General features: G+C 39.2%; 1 protein-coding gene across 1 annotated transcript in view; it reads right to left on the bottom strand.

Moving 5' to 3' along the window:
* Window positions 1-15,776, bottom strand: part of fat2 (FAT atypical cadherin 2) — a 113,787-nt gene that overhangs the window by 19,377 nt on the left and 78,634 nt on the right. The window contains 2 exon segments of the mRNA XM_038699096.1: window positions 3,487-3,940; window positions 10,961-11,118. Of these exon segments, the coding sequence (XP_038555024.1) occupies window positions 3,487-3,940; window positions 10,961-11,118 (612 nt within the window).

The following is a 15,776-nucleotide window of genomic DNA, read 5'->3' as shown; positions in this document are numbered from 1 at the left end:
GTGATGTAGCGAGAAAACACGAGCGAGTGTGTTTGATATTTAAAGGGAAAAATCACCCCTTAAAAACTTCAACACTGTTTTAGTTGTTGTTGTTCCTGTGGATAATAATAATAATGTAATGTGACATAAAGGAGTCTGTTTTAAGAAATGCTTTCACCGATCTAAAACATCAAAAGTAAAAGTCACGTTTTTTGGCAGATTGCAATCTTAAGTGAAATCTTCTTTGTTTTAAATGAAGTTTGACATCGATCCAATAGCGAAGTCACGGTCCTCAATTGGCCCATTGTGGGTTTAAGTGGAGGCTCGAGGCACACCCACAGGAACTTGTTGCATTGCATTCTGGTGTGTTTCAAGGACAGAAGCTGTTGTATGAGGTAGAGACATAACTCGCTCTCTCGTGTGTTTTTAAAGGTAATGTTTGGAAAGTGAAAGAAAGCATCAACTGTACACTGTAAAAGTACACTGCCCTTCACAGTAACTTCCTGGGTGTTGAGCAACGTAGGTGGATTTTTTAGTTTAAAAGTTGAAGCAAACCACATAGATGTTTTAGTATTAAAATTACACATCCCCATGTTGACAATATTCACACTTTAAGACAAGCACATTATTGCTTTATTGCCGTTATGAGTCACCCGAGCATATTTTCATAGCTCTTTTTTTTTTAAATTTTCCTGTAAAATAATTTTGACCAACGGATGTTAATGCAGCAAAAATGTCTCCAAAAGGGAGCATTTCAGTGGTAGCTGGAATGAAAATGGTTATTAACAGTTTCATCACTGATATTGCACCTGTCCATGGGATCCTTCTGCTTATTTGCTGTCATTATAGTACAGTCATTTGGCAGATGCTTTGGTCCAAATAGACAATTTGTAGTTCAGTGTCTGGCCCAAGGACACTTTGACACGGGGGACCTGAGGGATCAAACCACCAGCTCTGCAAGTTATGCCTAACTTCCTCTAACATTAAAACACAAACGATTGTTCTTGGCCTCAGCTCAAAACATCCACTAAATGGCTTTCGGCGTATTCAACAGAAGCTAGACAGATAAAAAAAAAAAAGAAAGAGACATCCAGTATCCACCCATATACCAGAGACATTGGTATAACATTAATGTAAGTAAAAATTGCAGTACAGAAATGTCATAATATGTTTGTTTAGTTTAGAAACACCATGACATAGATTGTCAATCAGAGTCCTGACCTTTTCCTTTTGTTATTGTAAATTTGTCCCACTATGTATGAATTCTTTGACAACAGCACTTCCTGCTCTAAATTGTCTGGTTACATTTCGTGTTTATGAAAAAACAAGTCTGATATATCGAGTCAGGCTTCACTTCTTCACTTTCAACTGCATCTCACCATCATGTCCAACAAATGGAGTGGCTCAGTTGTCATCATGTGACCCTAAACATTGAATATAGGACAACTTGTTTTCACGTTACAAAAGGCCCATGCTCAAGTCGAATGATGACACCTGAGACAGCTCCAATTCCTGGCTTAAAGCTCCAAAAGCGTGGACCTTTGAGTTACACATATTTTTGTGGTTTTTAACACAAACCAAAACCTTAAAAGGCCTAAACTGCTCAAAAGAAGAAGGGGAAAAAAAGTTAAACCTTTTTACTTGACATCCCTTTTTACTCAGGAAGTAAACAAAACAGTAGGGGATCGACTTCATATTCTGCAGTAAAAATAAAGGAGCATCCACAGCCTTCATTGTTTTTGCCGCCTGTCTGATTACATTTGCTTGACCTGGAAAGATCTTTTGGGAAATAATATTTGCTTCTTGTTGTTGGCATCGCACCCCAGAATTTGTGCCTGAGGCTTAACTGAAATGTGATTTGGCATGATGATGAATAAAGTCCCGAGAAAAGTAATACCTGGCTGTAACCTTGTGTCCTGTGTCCACAGGGGGCATAGTGGACATTTTCTTATTTTATGCAGCTCAGTGACCTAACAGGTAAACCCACAGCAAGGAAATACCAAAGAGATGGCAGTTTTTTGATAAAAGCTATAGGGTTTGTTTGTTTACACTGTTCTCTAGCACAGAGATCTGTATCGTCAGCTGTACAGCTTTATGTTTGGTTTCATATCCACCTTACTAGAAAAAGAACATATTGCCTGCACTCTCTCACAAAGACACATGAGAATAATATTGTTTTAAAGCTCCTGGTCTTTTATCTGTAAAATTGCTGGTGTGCTTATCAGATGCTATTCTAAGTAAAGAATAAGGTAAGCCGCCAGACATCCTCTTTTGTGATACATAATTCAAACCCCCCCCCAAGAAATTGCAAGCCTCTCAGACACCATTTTTTTAAATCTTTTGTGTTTTTGCCAAGAACTGATGCATCTGGCCAATTAGTGATAACCTAAAGCAATAATAAAGCAAGCAATCACATAAAGGGCTGGATCAGGCTGGTGTTATTCTATATGATTCTATAAATCTTTAAAAAGCCTCACATTTTTTTTGGACAAAACTTTACTAAAACAGGAGGAAATTCAGCAGCCAGTTAATCCACATCTGGTCTCAGGTATTTGAGATCCCCAGTGCTGCTTTGTACAGAACGTTGGTGTAGGAAAAATCATTGAAGGAAATCAGATATTTATAGTCTAAATCTCAAACTGGTCAGCTTGGCCCTTCAAGGATTAAAATCGATCTAATTTAAGTCTTTTGTTTGCATTTTTAGTCCCTCGACTGTGGAGCAGACACTACCAAAACATCAACTAAATTTGTTTGAGTTGTCTTAAAAAGTATTTGTATTCCTGCACATATGACTGCAGTTTTAACTCTGCTTTATACATTATGTTTCTGCAGGTTTAATATAACTGTAATTTATTATGTGGTAGGTTTACATCTAATTTAAACTTTTAATAAATGTTTCTTACTAAATTAGCGTATGTGTGTCTATATGTCCTAATAGTAGCAAAAAGTACATATAGAAGGTGTGATGGAAATAAGCTGGGATGGTCTTCCTGAAGATATTTCCCTTTGCTGAAGACACCTTTACATTACGTATACGTTCAGAGTCAGGAAGGCTGGAAGCTGACTGTCCTAAATTTTTAGTGGATATGTTTTCCTTTTGCATAAAGCTTTGTTATTGTTTTGTTTTCAAAGCAGTAGATTCAGCAAATTAACTTAAAGCCTGTGAAACCCTATTTTCCCACTCAGCCTCTTACTGTGAACAAAGTTGGAATAGTTTAGCCTATTTCCCTTCAGAGATTTCTATGTGTGTTTCTGTTTGACCTTTTCTCTCTGGTTTGAAGTGGGCGGGACTCAATTAGGAACTGTTTGCTCATGTTGCTAGGTAACTGTCAATCAAATCGCATCAAACCACAGCCCTGATGAAGTAAAAATAATGCCTAAGGTATTTGTTTAACTTCGACTGTTACTTATTTGCTCATGCATATTTTATGCTACAGAGAAATATGTAAGATCTGAAGTTTTCAGAGGCTTTAAACTTGAGTCAAATGACCTCTTCAGTGCACTCACCTCCGCTGGCGTCCTCCTCACAGACTCCTTTGTTCTGACAGGGGTTGTTGACACAGGCTCCTGCCTTGCTGCAGCACTGGTACACGCCAAACACCCTCCTGCTCCCCAGCCCGGCCCACTCCGCTGTGTCACCCACCCTAATTGGCTCCCCATTGAGCTCCAGGCCCTCTAGGCAGCCAATGAAATTATATGGGCGCTGTTGGACCTCCTGAGCAGAGTCCTGAGCTAAAGAAGAGAAGAGCAAAGCACCATGGGCGCGCATCATCCGGCACGGCTCGGTCAAGGTGGTGAAGGCTGGATGCTGCCGGTCCAGGGTCAGTCTCAGGGCGGTGGAGTCGACCTCCAGCAGGACGTTGTGCCACTTGCCGTCTGACACTGGATCAGATTTAATCAGTAAGGAACCAGGGGAGTTGTTTCCACAGCTGAACCTGAACTGCAGCTCTCCATCAATCACCTGAAAGAAGGAAAGTGAGGGTCAGTTAGCAACACGTTAATAATGCTCAGAATCTGCATTTATACAAAACCTTTTAATTTACCAAAGAAAGAAGAAGTCCCCATTCAAGTTACGACTAAATTGACTGACTTCTTATCAGCTATGTAAGGCTCAGGAATTATCCTTGACTTTCTATAAACTGTTTTGTCTATTCCTTTTAGGTTTGATCTTATTTCTTTTAATCATAAAGAGCTTCTAGGACAGTGTGAGGGAAGGGGAAGGAAAACTTCGAGTTCTATTCATGTTTGATAAAAATGGATTCAATCCAATAATCTATTACAATATTACCTGAGAGGTATCTCTCAGGTAATATTGTTAGCTTCAACTTCAATAAATTTCTGCCTGGATTCCTTTGAGGTAGTTCTAATGCACTTTTCTTTATTAAAGTGAAATGGAGCAGTCACCTTTGGATTTAGGAAAAAAAACAAAGTCAAAAATCTTCATAGACATTAAGCAAACTCAGAGTTTACATACATTCTTACTTATCATCATCTGCTTCCATTCAGTTGGCATTAAAGACTTCGTTGTTGTGTGATTGTGCGCCTTGTGGTGTTTGTGTGTTTGACAGAATTGAACAACATAATTAATATAACAATTTATTTTCTAGTGTTGTTATACCCTGGAAGCAGTTTGACTGTTTTTTGATGTTAAGGTCACATACATTTTACATAAATTATTGTTTCTTGTTTATGTTGAAATGTAGTCCCTTAGATATCTTCAGGGACAACGTTTACATAACCAAGTTTAAACCTACAATCGTCAACTTGGCACTTTGGTTTTTTTGTTTGGACTGGTCTAACCATGAAATCACTATAGCAATCCTTGTGATGAGTACAAAGAGATAACAAAATCTGGAATGTATACTGTGATTCAACAGTAGATTAAATTTCTATGTATAATAACACAAGCCTTGAAGTAAAAGTTGAGCAATAGATTCAAATAATAAACTCAAAACAACTCAGTGCCAGCAACTAAGGTAACTTTAGTTTTTTTACATTGAACCTGGATGGAGACTGTACGCATTAAGAACATGAATACGGCTGTATTTTTGTTTCAAATACAATCTGCATTCACTGTCAGATCCCCATGTTGCTGATGTACAACACCACACAGTGCTCAGTGTCAGTTCATCAACACCAGCGGGAGCCTCTTAGTGTTTCTGCATGCTCAGCATTCCCACTAACAAGCCAGCAGCTTTTTTTTTTTATCTATCCATGTTTTCTTTACGTAACGGAAGGCTCCTCATATCTTCTCTATTAAATATACAGATGGAATGTGTATTTAGCAAATTTCCAAGCATCACCCCATCGGACCCTGAAAGCTGTGATGCATTATTGATACCAATCTGATTGGCTCCAGCTTCTTGAATTGCTGCAGGGTGATGAGCATTTCTCTATTTGTTTCTTTCTTGGAGTTTTTATTTTCTGCTTTCTATATAAAGAAGTATAGTTTAGACAGGTTGCTGAGCATGAAGCCCCGCAGGTTGTTCTCCGGGCGACACTGGTTTGCTTTCTGTCCCTGCCTGAGGTTTGTGTTTGATTCCCTGTGGCTGGGATGATGAAAAATACGAACAGGAATGATTTATTTTGGAGGGACGGACCTGTAAAATTCCTCACATGGATCAATGACAGCACAGAGAGAGGAGAGGGAGATGAGGGCTGCTCTGGCTTTGGCTTATCATGGGAAGATACTGAAGTGTTGGCAGAGGAACAAGTGAAAACCTCGAGACATCCGAGGCGCCTGTTGTTTGTCTTTTAATCTATTTTACATCACTGGGTATGACTACTGGTGTGATTTATGGTGGATATTTGAAGAGAGATAGCATAGTTTGATTCACTGAGGATTTTACAGTATCAGCACGGTCGATGTAGCGCAGGCACCGCGAGGCAAACTCCGCAGGGAATGAAGCTCTATACCCTCGGTGCTTTATGAAATCGCCAACCCGAAGCTCAAACGCTGTGACCTTCCTTCAGGGAATACTTTAAATACTGCTGGGCAAAGCACAATATTCAACAACGGCTGCTACACTCATGTATTCTGCTGGCATGTGATGTATACTCATACTCCCACACAATCACAGGTATTATTGAGAGCATGCAGGAGGCAGCGCTGCACCTCTGCAGTGATAAAAGCTTCACTGAGCACACTCACTTGTTTGTTGTGGTGCATAATAAAATTCGGTAGTATGAAAATAGCTTTGCTGTCTGCGGATGCATTTACATGCAAATAAATTTAAAATTGAGAAGAGACACTTCACTAGAGTCGCTGCCGTGAGACTTCCCATGATGCAATGAGCTCCTCTCTCCCACTCCATCTATATGCATTCTTATCCCATTAATGACTGACAAACTCGACTTCTTCAGTCTCCCGTGGTTTTGTGCTTTCTCATCCTTCTTCTCTCTCCTTCTGTCGTTTTGTTTGGGTGTTTATGCCTCCAGAGCTGTGGATTCTGGATCTGTGGTTGTGGGCCGCATGCTACCCACATGTTCCTGCTCGACTCCCGCTGCTACTATTTTTATTATTATTATAAAATGTACAAGTAAAAACAGGCATTATGGTATTAAATCAGTGATGCTAAGCAGGTAACATTTTGACTGTGTTCACTGTACAAGCGGACGGGAATGCCACTAGTTTTGCAGTACAGTATTGTATTACCAAAGGACATAATGAAATTTTAACCTGAAGAAGGCGCCGGATTAAAAGCCAAAGGATCACCAAAGTTATCACAACTCATTACTACATGTCACGGCAATCCATCAAATAGCAGATATTTCAGTCTGGATCAAAGTGGTGGACCGACAGGGAGACTAACAGGCCGACATTAACGTCCATAGAGCCAAGGCGCTAGCAAGGCAAAAAACTAATTCATAAATAAACATGGAACTGACCCCCATTACTGGAATTTTGTAAGCAAGGCACCTCACCATTACAGACTGTCTACTAAGTGAAAGGTCACATGTTGTATTATCTGAACTCCTACACTGTGTCCTTGAGTAAGACACTGAACTTCTTCCTCTTTCGTAGGAAAATAATAGCCTGAATTGATATGACAGTCAATCAGCTACAATTTCCATTATAAAAGGTGATGACTTAAGACATGAGCAGCAAATAGGTCTTTCAAAAACACACCGATGAGACTTGGTGGTTTATAAGAAACCACTGAGACTCACGGCAGTTCCCATCACATGGGAATGAAGCACGTAAATAGTGTTTTGTAGCTTCTAGAAGTTTCTTTGAAGTCATCACAAAAACCAGACGAGGGACTTCTCAGATGACCACGTTCAGAAATTCCTTTTGAAGCCATTTTCTGTTGCTGACAATGAATCAGTCAGGGACCCATTCTTGTATGTGCGAGCCGAGAATCAAAACCCAGGAGGTAAACCTTGGGAAAGACTGAATGCTGCTTTTGAAGTTTTCTGAGAATCAAAATGATTGAATATTCTGCCCAAGACCTCATGGATGTCACGTATGAGAAAAGCTCACAAAGAGAAGTATCACGCTGCATTTTTTTTTGGTTATCTGTTTAGAGAATTATTCATGTCTCTCAAGGAACACAACAATTCATTATTCTCTTTCAACGTGCCCGTTTAATATGGTACAGTAGACCTTGTATTATAGCACAGAGGTTAATCTTCCTTTCCCTTGACAATTCCAGAAAACCATGTTAATAAATCTTGAAGAGTTTTTCATTAGAACTCCTGCAGAAGTTGGTTCCCCCTGCGTGCATTTTGATGGAAAAGGGAACATGTGGCTCACGCGCTGCATTCAGAGCTAGCAGTCGTCACAACCCCAGTTAAAAGGGCATTGATGAAATGATTACGTGGGAAAAGCGGGGAATAATAAATCAGAATGTGTATTTCTGGCTTCATAGACCTTTGTGGAATTTAAATGTGTGCGGGTTGGGAGTTTACTGCCACCTTTGATATTCAATCAGGCATTTAGCACACATAAACACGTGATATAATCTGACACACAGATAAAGGAGAGCATGCCTGATATGCAGTAATTTGATAATCTACAGGATTTGGTGAGAGAGAACCAGCAGGGTTTGGACAGTTCAAAAAAACAAAAAAACACTAACTCAATAACAAACTGTCTCACTCTCACGCTGGCTTTTCTTGTCAGCACAGAGAATATGAAAAGGCCCAGGACACAGCTGGTATTTCACCGTGAAGAAGGGCACGTTGTCTGAAATGTCAGTGTTGCCACAATAGAACAAGTTTAAATCAGGTTGATTTTATTTCCCAAGTTTCAGGGTGTCAACAGGGGCTGTGTAATGTTGACAATGTTGACCCAAATTCACAGCAGCGTTCTGCTATTATGAGATCTGTGTTTGCAGTAAACACAGAAAAGGGAAAACAGAGGTTAGACGCAAACTCTAAGACCGACGACTCACCAGATATCAATTATTTAAAAGAATTTGACACCTGTGCTCATAACATGACAGCTAATAAAATATTGAACTTAAAGATTTCAATTTGCACAGTTGAAGTGGAACATCCAGCAGTATTTGTGAATCAGAGCTGGAAAATGGATTGAAAAGCTGCATTCGTCATCGTTGTTCCCCAGTGACAACTCCCCAAGATGAAATCAGCAGCTCTCAGTTTTTATCATTCTGATAGTAAATTAGTGTCAAACAGCATTACACTAACAACACCTGACAATTAGTAAAATATTAAATCTCTCCGCAGCAGCAACACTTGAAGGGCAAAATAAATTAGCTGCAAGCTCAGGGGAGAATATAAAAACATTTACACTGCCTTCAAATGAATGAAAATAAGGATTTTCTTGTTCAATTAGTTGGAATTGCAGCCTTTGTTTTATCACCCTGAGCTGTTGTGACATTTCAAACCAACAACAACAAGGAGATCTATACGTCTCATGTGAACAGAACAAACACGTCACGTGCATGTCTTTTCTTTACTGGTTTGTCCGTGGACCACTTTTAAATGAATGCTGCAGCGTTGCTGAGAGCCAACGCATTCTGATGCAAATACACCAGCAGTAACTTCACAACTTAATAACTTGAAAACGAAATGCAATTGCTGTATTTCATTTTTATATAATTATAGTAAAAATAATAAATATGAAACACTTCAGTGATGAACGAAATTATGAGATCTTTCACTACAAATAAATGATTCTTTTCTGATTTAAGGATATATGTTTATTTATTAGTAAGATGATGATACCCTCAGAACGTGTAAATCACATTGAATCTACAAATGCCTGCATAATAAATGTCTTTATGTTCAGAGTTATGACTCAAAGAAGAATATCTTCTTTGTACCTGATCCCTCTGGTCTACAGTACAACAATGCATCATATTTTACAAGTTGGTCATAAGATTTGGATGTAAAAACTTGTAACTAATATCTATATCTGGCAGACAAATGTAGTGGAGTAGAAGTTAAGTAGATTACTTGAGTAAATTTACTTAGTTACAGTGTACAGTGTTTACACTTGAAGTTACACTTATTCACCCCTAAACTGACACAAATTAGACCACGGTCCCCAGTTTGATAAGATTTTATCTGAGGGTTGTCCGTCTCATAGTATTTTTGCTTTTAGATGTTTTATTACAGAAAAATGTATGAAACCCATGACTAAAATAGTCATATACTCTGTCGTTATGTTACTTATGGATAGAATTGTAGTGAAAATAAATTGTTCCCCTTTTTGCCGGGGACCCCCTGGAGCCCCCTCAAATAACCCTGGGGGTCCTCGGACCCCACTTTGAGAACCACTGGTCTACACCAGCGATTGCCAAAGTGTGGTGCGTGCACCCCTGGGAGTGTGTGAGCTGTCTCTAGGGGGTCCGTGTAATAACTACAACTATTATTTTTTTGTGGAATTTTTCACAAAATATAAACCTAAATTCAAAACTTTCCTTTGTAAATTTAATTTAAAATTAAAAACTTTATTATTAATAGTTAGCTGACAGGAAATGGCTACTCACACACCTCTTTCCCTCTCCCCTCCCTCCCTCTCTCCCTCTCAGGCTGAGCCACCCGCGCTGTAGGCCTCTTACAAATTCTCAAATAGATCCTCTTGTTATCTGTTTATGAGGCTACACACAGGGTGAGATTTGTAAAAGAAACAGAGGGGGGATGTTTTGAAACAGTTTTGTTTTGTCATGAAAATACCCCCCCACCTTCCTCCGCACGGTTGGACACGCAGGTAAAATATGTATTGATTGCAAAGTTTAAACATCACAGTATGGGGAAAAACTTTTACTGGCACGGTTACTTTCTAAAGTAGTAAATATATAACGTTACACCGCGATGCAGAGTTGCAGTGAAAACACAGAGAAGACAGATGCATGCTGTGTTTAAGCTCAGTGAGTGTAAGGGGAGAGCGACTGATTTACTTTCACTTTCAAGAGTGTCACCGAGTGAAACCCCGTAGCTGTGACTTTGGGCATGTTCACACTGGTGTAACAGGGAGACAGGGCTGCTTGTAATCACAGAAACAGATCCTCAGATTTTGATGTTTATTGCACCTTCAGTAATATAGGCTGCCTTCTCTTCAACACACAGCTCCGCTGCTCACCGGAGCAAAGGGATAAGCTATTATTCGCAACGTGTCACCAATCAGATGCTGTGGGCGGGACATTGAGCAAATAAATAAGTGAAGAAAAAAATTAATAAGTAAAATAAGTCAATATATATGGAAAAAAAAACTAAATAGAGGGGGTGCAGCAACCTGGTCAAGATGTAGAAGGGGGTGTGCTGCCTAAAAGGTTTGGGAACCGTTGGTCTACACTAACTACACGTCGTATACCAAATGTGTATTCAGCACAAGCTGTAACAGAACAGCTGTAGAATGACAGAATAGAAATGACAGTAACAGGCTGAACCTTTGGAACAAACAAAAAGAAGCCGCATCTGCTTACAAAAATCAGTGTAGTACATCTGCCACATCTAAATATAAGTCCTGTCATCTGTTCCTCAATGAGTGCAGGCTCAGAGAGTTAAATACCTGTAAAGTTCCCCAGTCGTTGGTGCTGTTGGTGGACATGATGAGGCCTTGCTCCTGGAGAGTCTTGAAGCTCAGTGACAGTTTGAAATCCTGGTTGTCCTCATCCATCCTGTGAAGGTACTTCAGGTAGGATTTACCGTCAAACCTCACCGCCGACTCTGAGACATTAAAAAAAAATGATAGTGAGCACTTAGTGAGTAGCTCACCAATCATTCTTTGAACCAAAAGTAACACTATGAAATCCTAAATCTTGTTGGTCTTGCACGAGTTTGTTATGAGCTGTTTTGTTAAGTTTACAGAGAGGGAAAAAAATATTTGATCCCCTGCTGATTTTGTACGTTTGCCCACTGACAAATTATCTGTCTATAATTTTAATGGCAGGTTTATTTGAACAGTGAGACAGAATAACAATAAAAAAAATCTGAAAAACTCATGTCATAAATTGATTTGCATTTTCATGAGTGAATTACATATTTTACCCCTCTGCAAAACATGACTTAGTACTTGGTGGCAAAGCCATTGTTGGCAATCACAGAGGTCAGACGTTGGCCACCAAGTTTGCACACATCTCAAGAAGGATGTTATCCCACTCCTCTTTGCAGATCTTCTCCAAATCATTAAGGTTTCGTGGCTGACATTTGGCAACTTCAATCTTTCTATGGGATTAAGGTCTGGAGACTGGCTAGGCCATTCCAGGACCTTTAATGTGCTTCTTTTTGAGCAATTCCTTTGTTGCCTTGGCCGTGTGTTTTGGGTCATTGTCATGCTGGAATACCCATCCACGACCCATTTTCAATGCCCTGGCTGAGCGAAGGAGGTTCTCCCCCAGGATTTGATGGTACATGGCTCCGTCCATCGTCCCTTTGATGCGGTGAAGTTGTCCTGTCCCCTTAGCAGAAATACACCCCCAAAGCATAATGTTTCCACTTCCATGTTTGACGGTGAGGACGGTGTTTTTGGGGTCATAGGCAGCATTCCTCCTTCTCCAAACACGGTGAGTTGAGTTGATGCCAAAGAGCTAGATTTTTGGTCTCATCTGACCACAACACTCTGAATCATTCAGATGTTCATTAGCGGACTTGAGACGGGCCTGTACATGCGCTTTCTTGAGCAGGGGGAACTTGCTGGCGCCGCAGGATTTCAGTCCTTCACAGCTACATGAATTGTTTTCTTGGTGACTATGGTCCCAGCTGCCTTGAGATCATTGAAAAGATCCACCTGTGTAGTTCTGGGCTGATTCCTCACTGTTCCCATGATCATTGCAACTGCACGAGGTGAGATCTTGCTTGGAGCTCCGGACCAAGGGAGATTAACAGTTGTTTTGTGTTTCTTCCATTTGTGAATAATCGCACCGACTGTTGTCACCTTCTCACCAAGCTGCTTGGCGATGGCCTTGTTGCCCATTACGGCCTTGTGTAGGTCTACAATCTTGTCCCTGACATCCTTGGACAGCTCTTTGGTCTTGGCCATGGTGGAGAGTTTGGAATCTGATTGATTGATTGCGTCTGTGGACAGGTGTCTTTTAAAGAGGTAACAAACATGATTAGGAGCACTCCCTTTAAGAGTGTGCTCCTAATCCCAGCTTGTTACCAGTAAAATACTTATTTCACTCATTAAAATGCAAATCAATTTATAAAATTTTTGAGTGTTTTTTTTTCAGAATTTTTTTGTTGTTGTTGTTCTGTCTCTCACGGTTCAAATAAACCTACCATCAAAGTTATAGACTGGCCATTTCTTTGCCAGTGGGCAAATGTACAAAATCAGCAGGGGATCAAATTATTTTTTCCCTCACTGTAATCACACATTCTTCAGCTAGATGCCTACATTACATCGGTTGCACTTATTTTTCGTGAGGGGATTAGTTGATTACTTACTTGGCATCAATTAATTTGGTACAAATTAATCGTTTAAGTACCTCGTTCCAGCGTCTTGGATCTAAATGGATGGTTGTCTTTTTGTTGCATCACAGTAAAATGAATACTGTTTGTCAAGCAACGTGACTGACCGGATCGGTACAGTACGTGATTTGTACTTAACCGTGTCTGTACTACTTTCACAATTTTTTGTTCATATTTATGATAAATAAATTTTGAGCAGAAAAATAGGTTTAATGTGTATTTAAATAGTTGGAAATCTTAGGATAATGTGTTCACACAGCTTTAAAGAAACAACTTTAGAATAATTTATTGCCACTGAAATTTTTTTTTAATTGATTGAAGTCCTCAGGTTAATGCCTTTTATAAAGTATCTTGGACAAAGTGATAAATCTCAGGTAATTCTTTGCAAACCAGCTCTTCTATTTATCTCTAAAGACTCTTTCTAGCCTTTTAGAAAATCAGAAATTCTTGTTAACAAAGCTTTTGTAGGCACCAAATGACTCCAAAATAATTCCACAACATTGAACCTTTTTCACATTCCAACTCAAGGTCACACAACTTTGGGAAGGAAAAAAAAAGACCTTCAACTAATCTTTATCAATCCTCAAGGCAGCGCTGACACATTCACTTTCCACCAAATGTGACTGCTGAGTCTGCAAATGAAACATGGTGTAAAATGAACATAATGTGTGATCGAAATGTTTTTCTCAAATTAGTTTGATATTTTTAACTGGAAAATCGCCAAACAAGAACAAAGTCATCTGCGACTGGTCTGGCAGGAGTTCTCAGATGAATCTTTAATGATGCCTGTGAGGAGGTTTAGTAACAACACGTTCTCAAAGTCTTTACTTGGAGAAAAACAACTTTTTTTTGAGGTGGGATTTGAATCAGTAACTTTTATTCAGACTTCGTGGTCCGCACTGCTTTCTGAAGCAAATTTAGAAAACACCAGTTTGTTTGATGAAGTTTTTTTGTGTCTAATAGGTCACCTGTTTAAAAACCCAGACTGGCTTCCTGGGGAAGGTAATGAGAGTCTTGTTGATCAGCTGTTGCAGTAAACACTTCACCGGTCAATCAACTTTCAATGGATAAAATAAAAAAGAACCTTACAAACGACCAATAAAAATTTCAAATTTTATGACAAATACAGAAAGTGCGACTTTATAATCAAACTTCAAAGGCATGTCTGTATGACTTTTGCCAGTTTGTTCATTTACATTTTCAAATTGGCTAACCTTTAATAATGTGTATTTGTGTATACTAGTTAAAACACTTCATGGTATTAGTTCTTTTCTTTGTGAATTTTGTAGGGCTGCAACCAAGAGTTACTGTTGTTTCAGATGAATATATATATATTTTTTCTTCAATTAACTGAATAAAAGTTCATTCCATAAAGTGCCAGAAATGTTATTCCAGAGCTGAAAGTGGCACCTTCAAAGGTCTTATTTTGTCTTAACAATCCAACAATAACAAGTGATATATTACAGAGAAAGGCAGCAAATCCTCATGTTTGAGAAGCTTGAAGCAGAAAATCTTTTGCATTTTTGAGTAATAATGGACTTACTTGATTATCAGAATTGTGGGATAATTGCTTTTCTTTTCCAGACGAAAGTACAGAAGGTTCAGTGACACCCAAAAGACATTTTTTCGTGGCTACGTGACATGATGCTTTGTATGATTTTGATTATAAAAATAAAAAAAAAGAAGTTGACACTCGACAGTTAACTTTCCACACTGGAGCACAAACTGTAACCTAACACCGTCATACCACTGTTCTCTCTCCTCACACATCTCCTTATCGCCGAACCCCAGAGTCTCTTAAGAACAAAGAAGTATCCGTTATAGTCAAAATATGGTGGCGATAACACATTCAGAAGTTATTCCAGAGGGAAGAAGACTCTAAACAAGTCCTGGAGACCACCTATGTGACTTTATTCTGTCCTCACACCACTAATCCTCACAGGAATGCCACTGAGTCACTGAGGACGAGCAAACACCGCTGCGCCGTGCTTTAGATGTTCAGTCGGCTGTAACAGAAACTAACTGAGGGCCCATATCCACACTGAACGTGCTATGAGTGATTTATATGAAATTGTGGGGATTTACTCCCTTAGATCATTGTGTTTGAGAAGAAGGTGAGAAGAAGAAGCTTCATTGGTCTTTGGCACCAACAGATATCTTCATGGAGTTTAATCTGAAGCAAGTGATGGAAGTTGGGTCTTTATACTTGGAAGTTCCAGCAGAACTGAGAGGAAACCACAGAAGAGAGACTGATGCTCATATTCAGCCATTTCTAGAGACACTATTTACTCACCTCAACCCCAGAACTGACATCTCAGTGTCTATTTGGCAGGATGAAAGGTTGTCAAAACTCTCCAAAAGCAGTATGCTTGGACAAAAGACATTGAAGAGACTAAAGACCATGTTTTGTACAGCATTAATGAGAAACAACTGTCTTTTTCTTCCCATTTCTTTTAAGAATTTGTCCCCTAATTGCTTTTCTATTCCCTTATTTTCCCCTAATTAATATAAACGTTTCTTGCTTTGAGCTTTCAGCAGGCCAATCCTGCATGTGGTTTTTCTTTTAATTTACTATACATCTTTTATAATTCTTGTACTTTTACGCAGAAATAAAAAATAAACTAAAAAACATAAAAATGTCAATTTTTCTGTTGTGACTGAAGAAATAAAATGTACAAATGTAGGTTAAATTAAACCTTTCTTCACCTACATTTTCCTCAGTTACAACATGTTTTTTAAGATACAACCACAGTTGAATGAGATATCAGTCGTGGGTAGCATGCACTCTCTGCTCTGTGTGGATGTTAAGAGAGTCGGCTCTGCAGGAGTGCACGTACGGCTTGTTTTCTTATTCAGCTCCGCAGATTTGAACTGGATCAATTGTCAGAGCAGCTGGAAAACACTGCTGCATCCGAGGC

Source organism: Micropterus salmoides, unplaced genomic scaffold (assembly GCF_014851395.1).
Source record: "Micropterus salmoides isolate LMB-PRFRI ecotype aquatic unplaced genomic scaffold, ASM1485139v1 Ms_hic_scaffold_5, whole genome shotgun sequence".
Lineage (NCBI taxonomy): Eukaryota > Metazoa > Chordata > Actinopteri > Centrarchiformes > Centrarchidae > Micropterus > Micropterus salmoides.
This window is presented reverse-complemented; position numbering and strand designations above follow the sequence as displayed.